This window comes from Salmo salar, chromosome ssa15 (genome assembly GCF_905237065.1).
Source record: "Salmo salar chromosome ssa15, Ssal_v3.1, whole genome shotgun sequence".
In the NCBI taxonomy this organism is placed as follows: Eukaryota; Metazoa; Chordata; class Actinopteri; order Salmoniformes; family Salmonidae; genus Salmo; species Salmo salar.
The window spans coordinates 43,503,318-43,521,021 of record NC_059456.1 but is presented as its reverse complement, the minus strand read 5'-3'; the positions used below and the strand labels follow the sequence as shown (position 1 = coordinate 43,521,021).

General features: G+C 43.0%; 2 protein-coding genes across 3 annotated transcripts; both read left to right on the top strand.

Moving 5' to 3' along the window:
* The first annotated feature begins 1,506 nt into the window (after positions 1 to 1,506).
* On the top strand, positions 1,507 to 10,628 carry LOC106571487 (cyclin-C). Its single transcript, XM_014144649.2, has 12 exons — positions 1,507 to 1,680; positions 2,115 to 2,221; positions 5,939 to 6,023; positions 6,518 to 6,587; positions 6,760 to 6,811; positions 6,963 to 7,018; positions 7,955 to 7,990; positions 8,093 to 8,184; positions 8,268 to 8,335; positions 8,442 to 8,521; positions 8,611 to 8,729; positions 8,839 to 10,628. Exons 1-12 carry the CDS (start codon positions 1,649 to 1,651, stop codon positions 8,891 to 8,893), a joined length of 852 nt encoding a protein of 283 aa, XP_014000124.1. The 5' UTR covers positions 1,507 to 1,648; the 3' UTR covers positions 8,894 to 10,628.
* A 95-nt stretch (positions 10,629 to 10,723) lies between these two features.
* Positions 10,724 to 17,704, top strand: LOC106571486 (failed axon connections homolog). 2 transcript variants are annotated; one of them, XM_014144648.2, is made up of 6 exons: positions 10,724 to 11,830; positions 13,724 to 13,859; positions 14,042 to 14,238; positions 14,504 to 14,721; positions 15,290 to 15,406; positions 16,689 to 17,704. In XM_014144648.2, the coding sequence occupies exons 1-6, from the start codon at positions 11,571 to 11,573 to the stop codon at positions 16,979 to 16,981; spliced, it is 1,221 nt and encodes a 406-aa protein (XP_014000123.1). In that variant the 5' UTR covers positions 10,724 to 11,570; the 3' UTR covers positions 16,982 to 17,704. The 2 variants fall into 2 exon arrangements, with proteins under 2 accessions (XP_014000123.1, XP_045551722.1); XM_045695766.1 differs by lacking the exon at positions 10,724 to 11,830 and adding an exon at positions 13,489 to 13,642.

Genomic DNA, 17,704 nt, shown 5'->3' with positions numbered 1-17,704 from the left:
CTGGCTTTTTTTATGGCGGTTTTAGAGCAGTGGCTTCTTCCTTGCTGAGCGTCCTTTCAGGTTATGTTGATATAGGACTCGTTTTACCGTGGATATAGATACTTTTGTACCTGTTTCCTTCAGCATCTTCACAAGGTCCTTTGCTGTTGTTCTGGGATTGATTTGCACTTTTCGCACCAAAGTACGTTCATCTCTAGGAGACAGAACGCGTCTCCTTCCTGAGCGGTATGACGGCTGCGTGGTCCCATGGTGTTTATACTTGCGTACTATTGTTTGTACCGATGAACGTGGTACCTTCAGGCGTTTGGAAATTGCTCCCAGGGATGAACCAGACTTGTGGAGGTCTGCAATTTTTTTCTGAGGTCTTTGCTGATTTCTTTTGATTTTCCCATGATGTCAAGAAAAGAGGCACTGAGTTTGAAGGTAGGCCTTGAAATACATCCACAGGTACACCTCCAATTGACACAAATGATGTCAGTTAGCCTATCAGAAGCTTCTAAAGCCATGATATAATTTTCTGAATTTTTCCAAGCTGTTTAAAGGCACAGTCAACTTAGTGTATGTGAACTTCTGACCCACTGGAATTGTAATACAGTGAATTATAAGTGAAATAATCTGTCTGTAAACAATTGTTGGAAAAATGACTTGTGTCATGCACAAAGTAGATGTCCTAACCGACTTGCCAAAACTATAGTTTGTTAACAAGAAATTTGTGGAGTGGTTGAAAAACGAGTTTTAATGACTCCAACCTAACTGTATGTAAACTTCCGACTTCAACGGTATATGTTGTGTAATTTGTTAGATGTAACTTGTTAGATATTACTGCACTGTAGGAGCTATAAAGCACCAGCATTTCGCTACACCCGCAATAACATCTGCTAATCACGTGTTTGTGACCAATAAAATTTGATTTGATTTTAATAGTATTTTTGTCATGAGATGCTGGATTGTTCCCTACCATACTGCAGTGTTTGATCTAATGCATTCTGGGATTTTCTTTCTTCTTCTGATATTTAAATGGAGGGGAATATGAATTATTATAGACAACCCACAACGTGATCTTACAATATTTCCAGACCACTGTAATTATTTTTAATTGTTTTAGGAGAATGAGTTTTTAAAATGAAATCTTTCAACCTCATGCTGCATGGTATTGGTAACCATACATGATTTCAGATTAAACATTACTATGTTGATATTTGTCGAATAAATTAGCAATTTGAATGACCTGTACATTGAATTGAATTTAATTAAATTCTACTTCCTTTAATTAAAATTCAATTAAAAATCTTCTTTCTGTGGAGTGTGAATTCAAATTTAATTCAAATGTAAAAATTGAATTGGAATCAAAGAGCAATTTGCAACTCAATTCATAATCGACCCCAACCCTGATGGTTAGGCAACATCGATACTGTAACAATTGTATATTTACACGCAAAATTCGACAAGAGATGTGCGTTTCCCACCCTTTTAGCAACCCAGACCCAGCTAAGTGGAACACAAGCACATCACGCCCCAGTCGCCGTCAGAACAGCATTGAGTGTTGCACCACAAATTGATTAGCTGACCACTTTCTTCTCTATGTCCCGTCTCATCTTTCAAAATAAAGACATTTTAAAATAACATTTTCTACCTCAACTCATAAGCCATGGCTGGGAACTTCTGGCAGAGCTCACATTAGTAAGTATTCTGTCCAAACGTGATGTATTAGGACTATGTATGGGAAAGAAACTCCATTGATTTGGGGCCTAGCTAGAGTTAGCAAGCTAGCTTGCTACCTAACTTCAGCTTGTCCGCCCACTCTAGTCTTATATTATGTCAATATTAGTGTACCGGACGAACATTTAGTGGTCATTTTTCTTAATGGTAATTATCTAGATATGAATGCTGAGATTTATTTGTAGAGACAGCTAAGTATTTTTGCGCCCCTAGCGAGCTGGCTTAATAGCGTAGCCACACTGACATTAACTTAGTGCACAGGTCGTCAAGGCATTTTTGTGTTATTGTTTATTTCTGACGCGCCGCTCTCAGATTTCCTATCAGCAGTTTTGTTGTTATGATACTGTGTGTATGAGAGGGCTCGTTGTGGTTGATTGTCTCCTCTCTTTCACTAGTCTGCAGTGGGTCCTGGACAAGCAGGACCTGATGAAGGAGCGTCAGAAGGACATCAAGTTCATGTCTGAGGAGGACTACTGGAAACTGCAGATCTTCTTTGCCAATGGTATTTCTTCAGACTCATATGCTATAATAAATCTGTGTGGTGAGAGAATGGTTTTACTGTTAGGGAAATGGTACCATGTCACAACATTAATTACCCTCAAATCTCATTTGACACTGTACTCCTAGCAATAACTGGCAACAATTACCTATATTTACATTTGAGTCATTTAGCAGGAGCAATTAGGGTTAAGTGCCTTACTCAAGGGCACATGGACAGATTTTTCATCTAGTCTGCTCAAGGATTAGAACCAGCGACCTTTCGATTATGGGCCCAACGCTCTTAACCGCTAGGCTACCACCTCATACACTATGTGACCAAAAGCTTGTTGAACATCTCATTCCAAAATTATGGGCGTTAATATGGTGTTGGTCCCCCCTTTGCCGCTATAACAGCCTCCACTCTTCGGGGAAGGCTTTCCACTAGATGTTGGAACATTGCTGCGGGGACTCGCTTACATGCATCCACAACAGCATTAGTGAGGTTGGGTACTGATGTTGGGTGATTAGGCCTGGCTCGCAGTCGGCGTTCCTATTCATCCCAAAGGTGTTCGATGGGGTTGAGGTCAGGGCTCTGTGCAGGCCAGTCAAGTTCTTCCACACCGATCTCGACAAACCATTTATGTATGGACCTCGCTTTGTGCACGGGAGCATTGTCATGCTGAAACAAAGTTTGAAGCGCAGAATCATCTAGAATGTCATTGTATGCTGTAACATTAAGATTTCCCTTCACTGGAACTAAGGTTCCTAGCCCGAACCATGAAAAACAGCCCCAGACCGTTATTCCTCCTCCACCAAACTTTACAGTTTGGCAGTCCAACGAAGGCAAAGTGCAAATGGTGAAGCGTGATTCATCACTCCAGAGAACAAGTTTCCTCTGCTCCAGAGTGTAATGGTGGCAAGCTTTGCACCACTCCAGCCAGCGCTTGGCATTGCGCATGGTGATCTTAGGCTTGTGTGCGGCTGCTCGGCCATGGAAACTCATTTCATGAAGCTCCCGACAAACAGTACTAACGTTGCTTCCAGAGGCAGTTTGGAACTCAGTAGTGAGTGTTGCAATTGAGGACAGACGATTTTTACGTGCTTCAGCACTCAGCGGTCGCATTCTGTGAGGTTTTGTGGCCTACCACTTTGTTGCTCCTGAAGGTTTCCACTTCACAATAACAGCACTTAAAGTTGTGGGCAGCTCTAGCAGGGCAGAAATTTGACAACTGACTTGTTGGAAAGGTGTCATCTTATGACGGTGCCGCATTGAAAGTCACTGAGCTCTTCAGTAAGGCCATTCTACTGCCAATGTTTGTCTATGGAGATTGCATGGCGGTGTGCTCGATTTTATACACCTGTCAGAAACGTGTGTGGCTGAAATAGCCGAATTCACTAATTTGAAGGGGTGTCCACATACTTTTGTATATAAAGTGCATTCAGAAAGTATTCAGACCCCATGACTTTTTACACATTTTGTTACGTTACAGCCTTAATCTAAAATGTATTAAATTGTTCTACATACAATACCACATAATGACTACCGTAATTTCCGGACTATTAGGCGCACCTGAATATAAGCCGCACCCACTGAATTTAAAAAAATATATTATTTTGAACATAAATAAGCCGCACATGTCTATAAGCCGCAGGTGCCTACCGGTACATTGAAACAAATGAACTTTACACAGGCTTTAACGAAACACGGCTTGTAACAAAAATAGATAGGCTTTAACGAAACACGGCTTGTAACAAAAAAAAAAATTTTGCAGTAAGCTTTAGTTGTCTTTTTGCACTGAGTCAATTCCTCACGCTGCTGTTTCCAACGTCTTATCATCAACTCATTAAGACCAAGCTCCCGTGCAGTAGCTCTATTTCCTTTTCCAACAGCCAGATCAATCGCCTTCAACTTGAAAGCTGCATCATATGCATTTCTCCGTGTCTTTGGCATGATGAGGGTGACAAAATGACTACCGTAATCAGAATGATGGGAAGTTTGAGAGCGCTCGATTTAATCTAAACAGTAAACAAAAAAGTTGTTTGACCTTAACCCGTTCGGCAATTTCATTGGTCTAATGAAAGCTTCATGCCGCCAAAAAACTGAGCACGTCACAGAATGTGCTTTTTTGGAAAAAAAAATATTGAAAGCGGGAAAAATCCATATATTAGCCGCGTCATTGTTTAAGCCGCAAGGCTCAAAATCTGGGAAAAAAGTTGCGGCTTATAGTCCGGAATTTACGGTAAGCAAAAACAGGTTTTCTGAAATGTTTGCAAGTTTTTATAAAAAATTAAAAAAAATACATATCACATTGGCAGCGATTACAGCCTCAAGTCTTCTTGGGTATGATGCTACAAGCTTGGGATTTTTCTCCCATTCTTCTCTGCAGATCCTCTCAAGCTCTGTCCAGTTGGATGGGGAGTGTCATTGCACAGCTATTTTCAGGTCTCTCCAGAGATGTTTGATCAGGTTCAAGTCCGGGCTCTGGCTGGGCCACTCAAGGACATTCAGTGAATTGTCCTGAGGCCACTCCTGCATTGTCTTAGCTGTGTGCTTAGGGTCAATGTCCTGTTGGAAGGTGAACCTTCACCCCAGTCTGAGGTCCTGAGCTCTCTGGAGCAGGTTTTCATCAAGGATCTTTCTGTACTTTGCTCCGTTCATCTTTCCCTCGATCCTGACTAGTCTCCCAATTCCTGCTGCTGAAAAACAGCCCCACAGCATGATGCTGCCACCACCATGTTTCACCGTAGGGATGGTGCCAGGTTTCCTCCAGACGTGACGCTTGGCATTCAGGACAATTGGTTAAATCTTGGCTTCATCAGACCAGAGAATCTTGTTTCTCATGGTCTGAGGTGCCTTTTGGCAAACTCCAAGCGGGCTGTCATGTGCCTTTTACTGAGGAGTGGCTTCAGTCTTGCGACTCTACCATAAAGGCCTGAGTGATGGAGTGCTGCAGAGATGGTTGTCCTTCTGGAAGGTTCGCCCATCTCCATGGAGGAACTCTGGAGCACTGTCAGAGTGACCATTGAGATCTTGGTCACCTCCCTGAACAAGGCCAGAGAATCTTGTTTCATTGTTCAATTTGGTCAGCTCTAGGAAGTCTTGGTGGTTCCAAACTTCTTCAATTTAAGAATGATGGAGGCTACTGTGTTCTTGGGGACCTTCAATCTGCAGACATTTTTTGGTACCATTCCCCAAATCTGTGCCTTGACACAATCCTGTCTTGGAGTTCTACGGACAATTCTTTCGACCTAACGGCTTGGTTTTTGCTCTAACATGCACTGTCAACTGTGGGACCTTATATAGACAGGTGTGTGCCTTTCCAAATCATGTCCAATCAATTGAATTTACCACAGATGGACTCCAATCAAGTTGTAGAAACATCTCTAGGATGATCAATGGAAACAAGATGCACCTAAGCTCAATTTCGAGTCTCATAGCAAAGGTTCTGAATACTTATGTAAATAAGGTATTTAAAAAACAACATTTTTTTAATACATTTACTAAACAAATCAACCTGTTTTTGCTTTGTCATTATGGGCTATTGTGTGTAGATTGATGAGGGGAATGTTTTATTTCATCTATTTTCTAATAAGGCTGTAGCGTAACAAAATGTGGAAAAAGTCGAGGGGTCTGAATACTTTCCGAGTGCACTGTACAGTGTCGTGTGTCTTGTAAGGTTGCTGTTTGACGCAATTGAGGTTAGATGTGCTTTGTGTTCAACTTATTGTTCTGTTCCAGTGATCCAGGCACTGGGGGAACACCTGAAGCTCCGCCAGCAGGTCATTGCTACAGCAACCGTCTACTTCAAACGTTTCTATGCCAGGTGCTTATGCCATTTTCATGACAACAACACTGTGTTCTGTTCATCAGCGAATTATAAATGGCACTAGGGGAGCATTGTGTAATATCTACAGTGCTCTACAGTGCCACCACATGCGCCTAAATATTTTGCTCTACGACCTGGAATTTTAATTTAGGAGCACCAGGGCGCCTAGGAAAAAATCACCCAGGTGATAATTGTTGGAATTATTATTTCACTGTACCGCAGCCCCTGAGTGCCATGGAGAATACACTGAGCGCAGTTTTTAACCGTCATGCTTTCCCCATTACTTCAAAGAAAACGACTTGTTACTTCAAATATTTTTCATTGTGCTCCTACATTTCTTTGTGTGCTCCTACATTTTTCAACTTAGGCGCACACGTGCTCCCTGTAAATGTTTTATTTATTTTTAAACGGTCAGCGTAGAGCCCTGAGCTTTGAGCCTCTTCCAAATCTCTTTATTTGTCTCCCCCTCTTACTTATTTCTTCCTCTGCAGGTACTCCCTGAAGAGTATAGACCCAGTGCTCATGGCTCCTACATGTGTGTTCCTGGCCTCCAAAGTGGAGGTATATCTGGCCTGATATTCCACTGCCTTTCCAGTTTTCATAGTCTGTGTGGGATTAGGGATAGGGTTAACACACAGGGTTAACTGCTCTGTAACATAGTCTTTGATAGTGCAGTTCACCCCATCCTACTCTGACAGCATCCTCAAAGCCCTTCTGTTACTGTCTCTTCCAGGAATTTGGTGTTGTTTCAAACACTCGTCTGATCTCTGCAGCAACGTCTGTGTGTAAGTAAGGAGACACGAAGCGTTTCCGTTTAGATATGATCTTATATTGAAGATGACAAATACACTCTTGCTGTGGTACAAAGGCTACATTCATTCTGATGCGTTGCATTCATTTGATGTCAAATCTAACAAGTGTTTTTGTTTTGTACAGTAAAAACAAGATTTTCCTATGCCTTCCCAAAGGAGTTCCCTTACAGAATGAACCATGTAAGTCTGACCTAACCTCGCTGTTGAAATCATTTAGGATGTGCTGTATGAACAGTTCTTAGGCTTAACAATGTAGTATTTATTATAAAGTTAAATGATTGAATATAATTCATTGTTGTAGCTAGATGTTACGATCATGTTGCATTGTGGTGGGACCTATCTCTGAGGCAACACACTCACTACATTGTGGAATATTTATACTTAAGCAATAAGGTCCGAGGTTGTGTGGTATATGGCCAAAAATGCTGTTCTTAAGCACGACACAACGCGGAATGCGTGGATACAGCCCTTAGCCGTGGTGTATTGGCCATATACCACAAACCCTGGAGGTGCCTTACTGCTATTATAAACTGGTTACCAATGTAATTAGAACAGTAAAAAGTAATGTATAGTTATACCCGTGTTATACGGTCTGATATACCATGTCTTTCAGCCAAACAGCATTGAGTGCTCGAACCACCCAGTTTATACACCAGTAAGAGTCCTTTACATTGTGTGTTGTAGTTAGGTATCAGTATGTTGGCGTCTACGGAGACGCCACATTCCACAACTAGTGTTCGCAAGCCTATGGCAAAACTCCCATCGCCATGGAAGGTGATTTTGACCGTGGTCGGTGGCGTCTCCTCACCGGGGCGTATCTATCGCTGTGGCGCTAAGTGGAATACGATTGCAGCGCCGGTTATTTATCTACTGATTCCACGGAGTTGCCAGGACCACGTTGGGGCTGTCCTAACACCTTGTAGACAATTATTGATTCTCTGGTGGTGTGGCGCAATGAAGGAGGTGATTATTCACACTGTAGGGGTTCAGTTAGCAGAATGTTGTTATTCCCAGATACTTCCCAGATAACAGAGAGAAAAGGGATACAAGTTGAGACTATGACACTGATATATTTACTAAACTGAGTTTGTACTTCATTTGCTTTCCTCATGACAGATATTAGAATGTGAGTTCTACCTACTAGAGCTCATGGTAAGTATAGAAGGTTTTGTCTCTGTCACAATACATTCAATGGTAGATGTCATCCATTTGTTGGATGGATGGATTCATGAACTGATTTCATGCGTGTTCCAGGACTGCTGTTTGATAGTGTACCACCCCTACAGACCCCTGCTACAGTATGTGCAGGACATGGGGCAGGAGGACATGCTACTGCCATTGGCCTGGTATGTGTTTATTTTTCTTTGTTTGCAGGAGCATGTATTGATTTGATATGACAATATTGAAACACTGTCTTATTTCTCTATAGGAGAGTAGTGAATGACACGTATAGGACAGACCTCTGTTTACTCTACCCTCCCTTCATGATCGCACTAGGTAAGACACCCCGTCAGGCCTCTCACATTTCCTACCAGTAGATATTCAGCTCAATAAAATATAGGTGAGGTGTTACACACACGCATTCTTCCCCCTGCATCCGCAGCATGTCTGCATGTTGCCTGTGTGGTGCAGCAGAAAGACGCCAGGCAGTGGTTTGCTGAGCTCTCTGTCGACATGGAGAAGGTACGGCCACACAAAACAAATGGCATATTAATACATCAATCAGAGGGGAAAGCTGATTGTCTGTGCGGTGACGTATGTGCTCTGCTCAGATCCTGGAGATCATCCGAGTCATCCTGAAGCTGTACGACCAGTGGAAGAATTTTGACGACAGGAAGGAAATGGCTACAGTGCTCAACAAGATGCCTAAACCCAAGCCGCCTCCCAACAGGTACAGAGATCTATCCTAATCTCACTTTAGTGTTCCACCTATGTACTGTTAACATGACCCATTCACTTCCTGTCTCAACTAACTGTTTCCTGTTTTGTTTGTGTACCAGTGATAATGACCAGAGCTCCAGTGGGAACCAGAATAACTCTTACATCCAGTCATAGGCAATGGGATGTCCACCTCGGCTCATGTATGATAACTCATCAGAGAGATGGCCACAGGAATGCTGGCATTAGCCAATCGGCGGCAGCAGTCCTGTGTTTCCATCCTTCAACAGTTAAAGGGCGCGTTCCTGTGCCCAGGTGTTGCTAACGCATGGCAGATCTTACAACACCTGGATAGGTATTTTACGTATCAGCTAACCACATGTTATAGCAATATAGTGCCCGACCGGCACAGTTGATGACTTCGCTCGCAACCATTGGTTGATGCATTCAACGTCTGAGCAGGGGAACGCGACCAAAACCTTATGGACCTAACTGTGAGGAACAGGAGGATGTAGTGAGGGAGGGGGGGACTATGAGTTGTGATGATCCTGACTTCCTTGAACACTCTCGGGGAACAATCATATAATATGGAGCTCTGTGGGACCAGAGAACTTGATCATTAGTGATTGTGATGTGTGAGTGGCCGATTTGGCAGTGTCTTCATTCCTCAGGGAGAATAGTCCTTTTTACTGGTATCGCTAAGATGATTGGACCCTGTACTGTTTGAGATGCATTCTGAAAGGATGAAAGGCTGTTCGATTGTGTGACCCGATTGCATGTCCTGTTATCTAAGGTCTACGTTGATTGGTTCCAGAGCTTAGCCGGTGAAGTCATGGGGGAGAATGGAATTTCTGGGGGTATACCCGCTAGATTCAAGTGTCTTCATTACCTGTTGTATCTCCAGCCTTTGTAAATAGCTTTACTCATGTCTTTCATTTCATCTTTTGTGTTTTACTTGATTGAGCAAATTTGCTTGGGTAGAAATCAAGAAATGTATTTGCTGTCTTCTTCAAGTAAAAGTGCTCAAATGTGTTTACTATCATGATATAATTAGCCTGCAACAAAAACGTTATTTTATTTTTTATTCTGCTTTTTTTAGATGGAGAATTGTTAGGACCACATTTTTGGTGGGGAAGGCAGGTGGATTTTTAGCTGTGTGTTCTTGATTGCATATTGAATCAGTCCTACACAAGCAAGGGTCCAATGTTTTCTGTCTGCATGTGCCATGTATTTTATCAAATTGAAGTGTCACAATACCTTTGTGTGCATATTTACTTGTATATATTGATATATTTTCTGTACAGTTATACAGTGGGAGCTGCTTGTGTGTGTGTGTGTCTGAGAGAGGTTGTTTCTCTTGGTTTCTGTGATATGTACGTGTTCATCTGTGTCCAGAACTGGGTGCTTGAATGCTTTCCAAAATAAGCTGTTTATCAAGGTAATAAGACTTACGAGCACACTGTGTCCTATTGCAGGGAAGTGATGTTTTTTTAGTGGGCCCTTCTCTTTGGGTGCATCCCAATAGTTTGAAGTGAATTCCTCTCCTTGTATCGGTTGCTTCATATACACTGATGTGAAAAGAAAATCTAGATGAAATCAGACTTGGTGGTCGTGCTCCATATGACTTTCACATACCGGCTGTTTGCAAGTCATTGCAGATAAAGGAGAGAGAGGATCCAGCTTTTAGACTATTGAGATACAGCCTTTTGCCTCAGAGTTCCCTTCCCCTCTACAGGCTCCATCATTTATCAAATGTGTTTACGTGACTGACTGGGATTGGCATACTAAGGTTTTCCCCCTGTCTCTATAGAAACACAACATGAAAATGTATGGTTTATCAAGTATTGGCTATTACTTGAACTGTATTTCTTTTTGAAAATCTTTTGTGGTAATAAAATGAATATTGCAGTAACCAAATGGGTTGATGCATCTGTAGCTCCTTCTTTGCACGACAGTCGTGCTCCTCCTCTGCACGACTGTTTTATATTATTTTTTATTTCAGGGGCATTAAATTGTTGCCTGACGCTTGACCATCCTGACCGACCGGTTTCGCTTCACTTCACTCAAAGATTAAAATCAAAGTTTATTGGTCGGTACACATATTTGCAGACATTATCGTAGGTGCAGAGTAATGCTTGTGTTTCTAGCTCCAAAAGTGAAGTAATACAGATATAATCCAAAAAGAAATACATTCATTAATCGGTATAGCGAAAAAATATAAACTCGCGAGACTTTAAGATGGCCTAGGATACAAGGCTAACTCAGCTGTATAGGCTACCACGTCTAGCCCTAAATTTGTGTTGCCTGGATTTAATTTTATAATGGTCTAAAAGTTTCTAGAACTAATGATCATCTTGCAACAAATTAAAGTCATAGGCTACACCACCATGCAATAGTTAGGCCTATATGACTTTAGTGCGATATGTATTGGTAAGGAGAGGTAATGTAGAGTCGTTACTGTTATCAACGCTGCAAAGCAGACATGTATACTATAAAGTTTATGGGAACGGTGAATTTTTTTTTTTTTTTAAAAGTAGACTATGCAATTAACCTACATTGAAGTTGCCAGGAAATTGAGTAGCCTATGCTATTGCCCAACTGATCGCAAAAACAGTTTCAAAGGTGCAGCTATCGTGACGTCACTCTCATCCGCGGCAGAGTGAGAGAGCGGCGACGATCGGCTGCGGAGGATACCGACCCCGCAGCCGGGACGGGACAACCGCCAGGCGAGATGGCCCCTATCCCTTTCTTCCTCGCATCCCGCATCGCAACGACCCATTGGCACGCATGAAGCCCCCGTTGATGAAGCCAAAACCGGCCAAAGCAAGGCAGAAAAAGGCCACTGAGAGAGAGAATGTACTGGCGCGTCGGGTTCGCCTGGACGCGCTCGTTTGTGGTTGATCTTGGACGGAACCAGAGCTTCTCCTTCGGCTTGTGCGGCTCCAATGAGCAGCTCTCGTTGTATGGGTACATCATCGCCTACCCTCTGCAGGACTACGGCGGGATCATGCCGCTCCTTGGGTCGGACTCTTGGTGGCGGAAAACGCTCTATCTGACCGGGGGCGCTCTGCTTGCTGCCGCTGCCTATCTACTGCACGAGCTGCTCGCCATCAGGTAGGCTTCCAAAATGAATGTAGCCTAACGGCCAGGTCCGCTTGAAGGATATTCCATGTTTAGTCGCGTTATGGAAAGAAAATAAATAAACCAATGAATCACACAAATGTTATGGCTCTTCGTATTCCAGTGATTGTGGCTATTAGGCCTAGATATCAAATTAAAACCGTCCATTTATTTGTTCATATGTAGCGTGAAGCCTGATATTAGAGATATTTGTGTGTAAATACAATAAGATAATTTTCATTGCTGCAAAGATTGACTCTTATTTATTTACGATTTCTCAAGGGCATGGGATGATAGGGCATGTGATATTGGCTAGATGGCTGTACCCAAGGCAAACATGTTTTCTGTCGAGTCGAGTCTTGGCACTATAGAAAAACATTGCGGTTGTGATAGAATGACCTTTACTAACCTCGCACTTGGGAGAAGTATACAGCTAAAAGTCAGGCCCGAATATGTATTAGCTAACAGGAATTGACCATCTGTGACCGAAAACTGCAGCTTCGCAGTAGAATCCCTAGATTGTAGCTGAAATAATGTCTGGGGGAATTGAGTTAGGTCGCTGCGGTCCTTAAAAAAACATATCGGGTTACCTGCAGCGATAACCCCAAGGCCTACTCAGCTAGATAAACACACTCTTACAGAGATGGATGCCTATTTCGATTTGAATTCACTTCACACTACACCAATAGGAATCGTTGTGCCCTAAAGCTTGTTGTTGTATACACAAAAGGGCATTTTGATTGACTGTTTTGTTGTTTTACATGTGGCTAGCACTGTGTGTGTTTTCTCATAGCTCTTCTTTTTGCTCCGCCTGTACTCTTATCTTAGAGACCCATTTTAAATCGATCTCTAAGTAGTTACTGTCTAATTTACTTTCCCTATATGTTATTACACCGAAGTGCTTTGCATTCTATAGATAACTGGATCAATAGGTTTGTTTTTTGAGGTATGTGGGCATTTCAGCACCACTGCTAAATGGACAGCTACTCCCCGGTGGCAATGGCGCCCTTGCCCGAGGAAAGTTTCAGCATGGGTCTTGTGCAAAGCTCTCTGTGCTAGATAGCTGTAAAACGGGAACTACTGTAGCACATGAGATTGTTGTGTAAGATCTAAGAACTTTTCCTTGATTATTTTCAAAGTACAATTTGATCATTAGCCTATAATCGACTCCAGATATATGTAAAAGCTTGGAAGTTATCCAGAGATTCTAAAATAATGTACAGTGTGTATAACCTACTAGGGGATCCAGATATCCAGAGATTCTAAAATAATGTACAGTGTGTTTGAATTGGGACATAATTTGCACTAATTTAATATGAGGATGGCCTTGCTACATCGGAATTGAGGGTTTGATTCCCACATTTTTTTTGTGATTTCCAATTGGTAGTTGCAGTCTTGAACTATCTCCCGTATGGACTCGGGAGGGGCAAAGTTCGAGAGCCATGAGTCCTCCAAAACACGACCCCGCCAAGCCGTACTGCTTCTTGAGACACTGCTCGCTTAACCCGGAAGCCAGCCACACCAATGTGTTGGAGGAAACACCATACAGCTGGCGACCAAAGTCAGCGTGCATATGCCCGGCCCGCCACAAGGAGATGCGCAATGAGACAAGGACATCCCAGCTGGCCAAATCCTCCCCTAACCCAGACGACGCTGGGCCAGTTGCCTCATGGGTGTCGCGGCTGCGACACAGCCTGGGATAGAACCCTGTCTGTAGTGTCGCCTCTAGCCCTGTGATCCAGTGCCTTTTACCGCTGCTCCACTCGGGAGGCCTACACACATATTTAATGAATATATGCACTAACCGTAAGTTGCTTTCAATAAAATGTATAAGGATGAGTGATTAGAATGTGGAGCTCAAACTGCTTTGCTCTGGCTGGTCCATAGGAAAGAACAGGAGCTGAACTCTAAAGATACCATCATCCTTCACCAGTTCTCCAGGCCAAAGAGTGGTGTCCCTTCCCTCTCCCCCTTCTGCCTCAAGATGGAGACCTACCTGCGCATGGTGGACCTGCCCTACCAGGTGTGTGTGTGTGTGTGAGAGAGAGAGGGATGGGGAGAGAGACAGAGAAAGAGAGAGGGATGTTTGGGTTGGTGCGTAGTTGAATTATTTGATGTAACATTGTGTCATTTTCTATTGAAGAGTAACTGACCATTGAAATTCCTTCTTCCTCTTTCCTTTCTCTCGCTCCCTCTGTCATGCAGAACTACTTTGATGGGAAGCTGTCTCCCCAGGGGAAGATGCCATGGATAGAGTACAACCAGGAGCAGGTGTCTGGTACAGAGTTTATCATCGACTTCCTGGAGGAGAAGCTAGGCGTGAGCCTCAACAAGAACCTCAGTCCCCCGGAGAAGGCTGTGTCCCAGGCTGTCACCAAGATGGTGGAGGAACACTTCTACTGGTGAGACACTTCCTGACACTACAGTAAGACATCCACTAGATGCTGCTCTGTTTGGAGACCTAATTTATTTGATACTGAGGGATAGGATGATAAACTAGTGAATGTGATTGGGTCGCAAACCATTACATCTGTCCCTTGAAACTCACAACCCTGGTGTTGCAAACTCCATGCTCCAACCAACTGTGCCATTGGGACCACACTTTATCAGCGTATGGATTTGAGATACTGTTGACCTAACGAACATCACGTCTGTGTGTGATGACAGGACCATAGCGTACTGTCAGTGGGTGGACAACCTGGAGGAGACCCAGAAGATGCTGGCAGTGAGTGGGCCACTGAGTGACCTACTCAAGTGGATCCTGAGTCGCCTGACTGGCGGCATCGTGAAGAGGGAGATGTACGGCCACGGGATTGGACGATTCACCAAGGAGGAGGTCTACGCTCTAATGGAGAAGGACATGCGGACGCTGGCCACCCTACTCGGTAGGGTGAGGGTATACTGTAGATAATCATTAAAATCACAATCATACAGATCATCATACCCATCTCATTTCACAAGGTACAGTCTGCAGCCTTAGAAGCCTTGTTAATCCCATAACTAGGGCTATGGCCAGCTGTAGGTTCCATTGTGGTTTAATTAAATTACTTGAGTTTACAGTACTATGGCCAGTTTCAAGTGCTTAAAGGAGCGGCCTTTTATAGTCTTCCCTGTGGCTCAGTTGGTAGAGCATGGTGTTTGCAACGCCAGCATGGTGTGTGCAACGCCAGGGTTGTGGGTTCGATTCCCACGGGGGGCCAGTACAACAAAAAAAAAATGCATGAAATGAAATGTATGCATTCACATTTAAGTAAGTCGCTCTGGATAAGAGCGTCTGCTAAATGACTAAAATGTAAATGTTATAACAAGATAAATTGTACAATTCTGTCCTCTTCTGGAGAAAGTAGGACACTACACCATGAGGACTAATTTCCAGTCAAAATTTTACCCCCATGTCCCTTGTTCCATACAACATTCTTCTCGCCCCCTGATTCTTGGCGTTTTTCTGGGTAGGTGATAAGAAGTACCTGATGGGTCCTAAGCTGTCTATGGTGGATGCCACTGTGTTCAGCCATCTAGCCCCTGCCATGTGGACCCTGCCGGGCACAAGGCCAGAGCAACTCATCAAAGGTGAGTTTCACCAACAAGCCACATTGCGTGTCATGGTTAACATTACTCCCCAGAAAGGGTCTACATGGGTTCCAAAAAGTAAATAAATAGCAAGTTAGGGCAACAGTGAGGGCAATCACCCTACTTAAAAAGAAAGATAAGGAATCATTGTCATGCAGATCTTACCGCCCAATATTCCTCTTGAATGTGGATTACAAAATCATTGCTAAAGTATTGGCTTTTTGCATACAAACAGTAATACAAAAGTTGATTCACTCAGATCAACTCAGATCAAACAATCTCTGCCATTTTTTAAATATAATCCGTCATACTAAAAACTTGAACGCTCCAATAGTGGCAGTATCATTAGATGCTGAAAAAGCATTAGATATGGTGGGATGGGTATATTTGGTGGCTGTCTTCAAAGCGTTTCGTTTTGGTCCGGTATTTATCTCCTGGATTGAGCTATTGTACAAATCCCCCAAACCAGCGTGACAGGGATGACCTCTGTCTAGTTATTTATTTTCTTTAGCCACAGAAACCCTAGCATCAATTTGAACTCATGGCTCAATCCGGGGCAAAGAGATTGGTGGAGATCAACATGTGATATCATTGTATGCAGATGACATTTTTATTTATTTATCTGAACCACAACATTCTCTGTCATTTATTTTACTTCTGTTAGACACATGTGGTGCTGTATCAGGATTCAAAGCGAATTGTGAGAAAATGGAAATATTGCCCATTTCTAATTATGATTTCTCAAGCTTAGAAAGTACATTTTAAAATGAACAAAGATGCATATGACATACCTAGGTGTACTGATACCATGCAATCAGGAGGAGGCATATAAAGTCAAATATTTTATTTTACTAGCAAAAAAGTAGAACCATCAATTGGAAGGCCTCATATTTACCCTCAATAACAAAGTGGAGGACTGAACAATCTAGCTACATAAAGTTGGATTTTGTATATTATAAAATAAAATAAAAACAGAAGTGTTTAAGGAAATTTGGAAATCATATGTTGATCATCTTGGGGAATGTGTTGTATAGTGGACGTTTTGTTTCCTTGTTGTGTTGTTTGTGGGGTGATGTGGAAACACACAAAATAACAAATTGTCAAATGTCAAAACAAAAAAATAACGAAAAAAAACTGTGATGAGGAAGAAACCTTGACAACAATCAGACTAGAAGAGACTCCATCTTTATTGAATAAAACACACCACATTTTGACCCATTCTCAGCTGAGCTTGTTGACCTTTGCCTTTGTGTTGACCTTTGACCCACCCTATCCGCTCCAGGCGAGCTGATCAACCTGGCCATTTACTGTGAGAGGATCCGCCGGCGCTTCTGGCCCGAGTGGTTCGTTGATCTGGAGGATTTCTGTTACGGTGACACCACAGAGGACGACGACTCCCCGTCCAAACTCCAGGACCTGGGGCTCTACTCCCGTACAGACACCTTCCAGGACGAGGCCAGCCCTCCTCACACGCACACACACACAATCTCACCAGACAGTGACCTCACAGGCCACTCGCTCTACGACTCGGACATGGACACAGAGTGCTCTGAGATGGAGCAGCTCAAGTGTTGACTGCCGTATGACACACACACGACACACACACCGCCTGGAGGGGTCTCGTGCCTCCCCCCAACACAGCGCCCTGTACCTGTTGAGCAGGGAATAACTACTGGGGGGAATTTCTGTTGCCAGAGGCTGTTGTTTGTGTTAATGACTGATGGATTCAGAGATTCTACACACACAATGGGCTGGAGGAAATGAAAGACTGAATATAGAGATGAAGGAATAGAGATAGACGAGTAGAGAAAAAAACGGAGTAAAATAGGAATAGAGAGAAAAACAGCCAAAGAGGGATAGAAAGAGGTAAAGATAAACCGATGGAGAAAAGAGTTGAGAAAAAGAAAGATCAGGAGTTAATGACGCCATCGCTGAGAAACTCCTCTACCTGGGTGACGTCAACGCCTGTTGCCCAGTTTCGCATTGTCGAGTTGTTACCACGGCAACAACGTGGTGTGTGTTACCTGTGTCCCCCAATTTGAGATGCATTGTGTGTTTGACGTACCATGTGTGTTTGACGTACTGACCCCGTGACTTGCATCCTTGCAAAATATGAATCATTCTATTGATATTATATTGATATGTCAGACACTGATAAGATGCAGATGAGTGCAGTTCCATATAAATATGTAATCAGATCCCAAATCTGATTTAATATGAGTCTACATACAGTGAGGGAAAAAAGTATTTGATCCCCTGCTGATTTTGTACGTTTGCCCACTGACAAAGAAATGATCA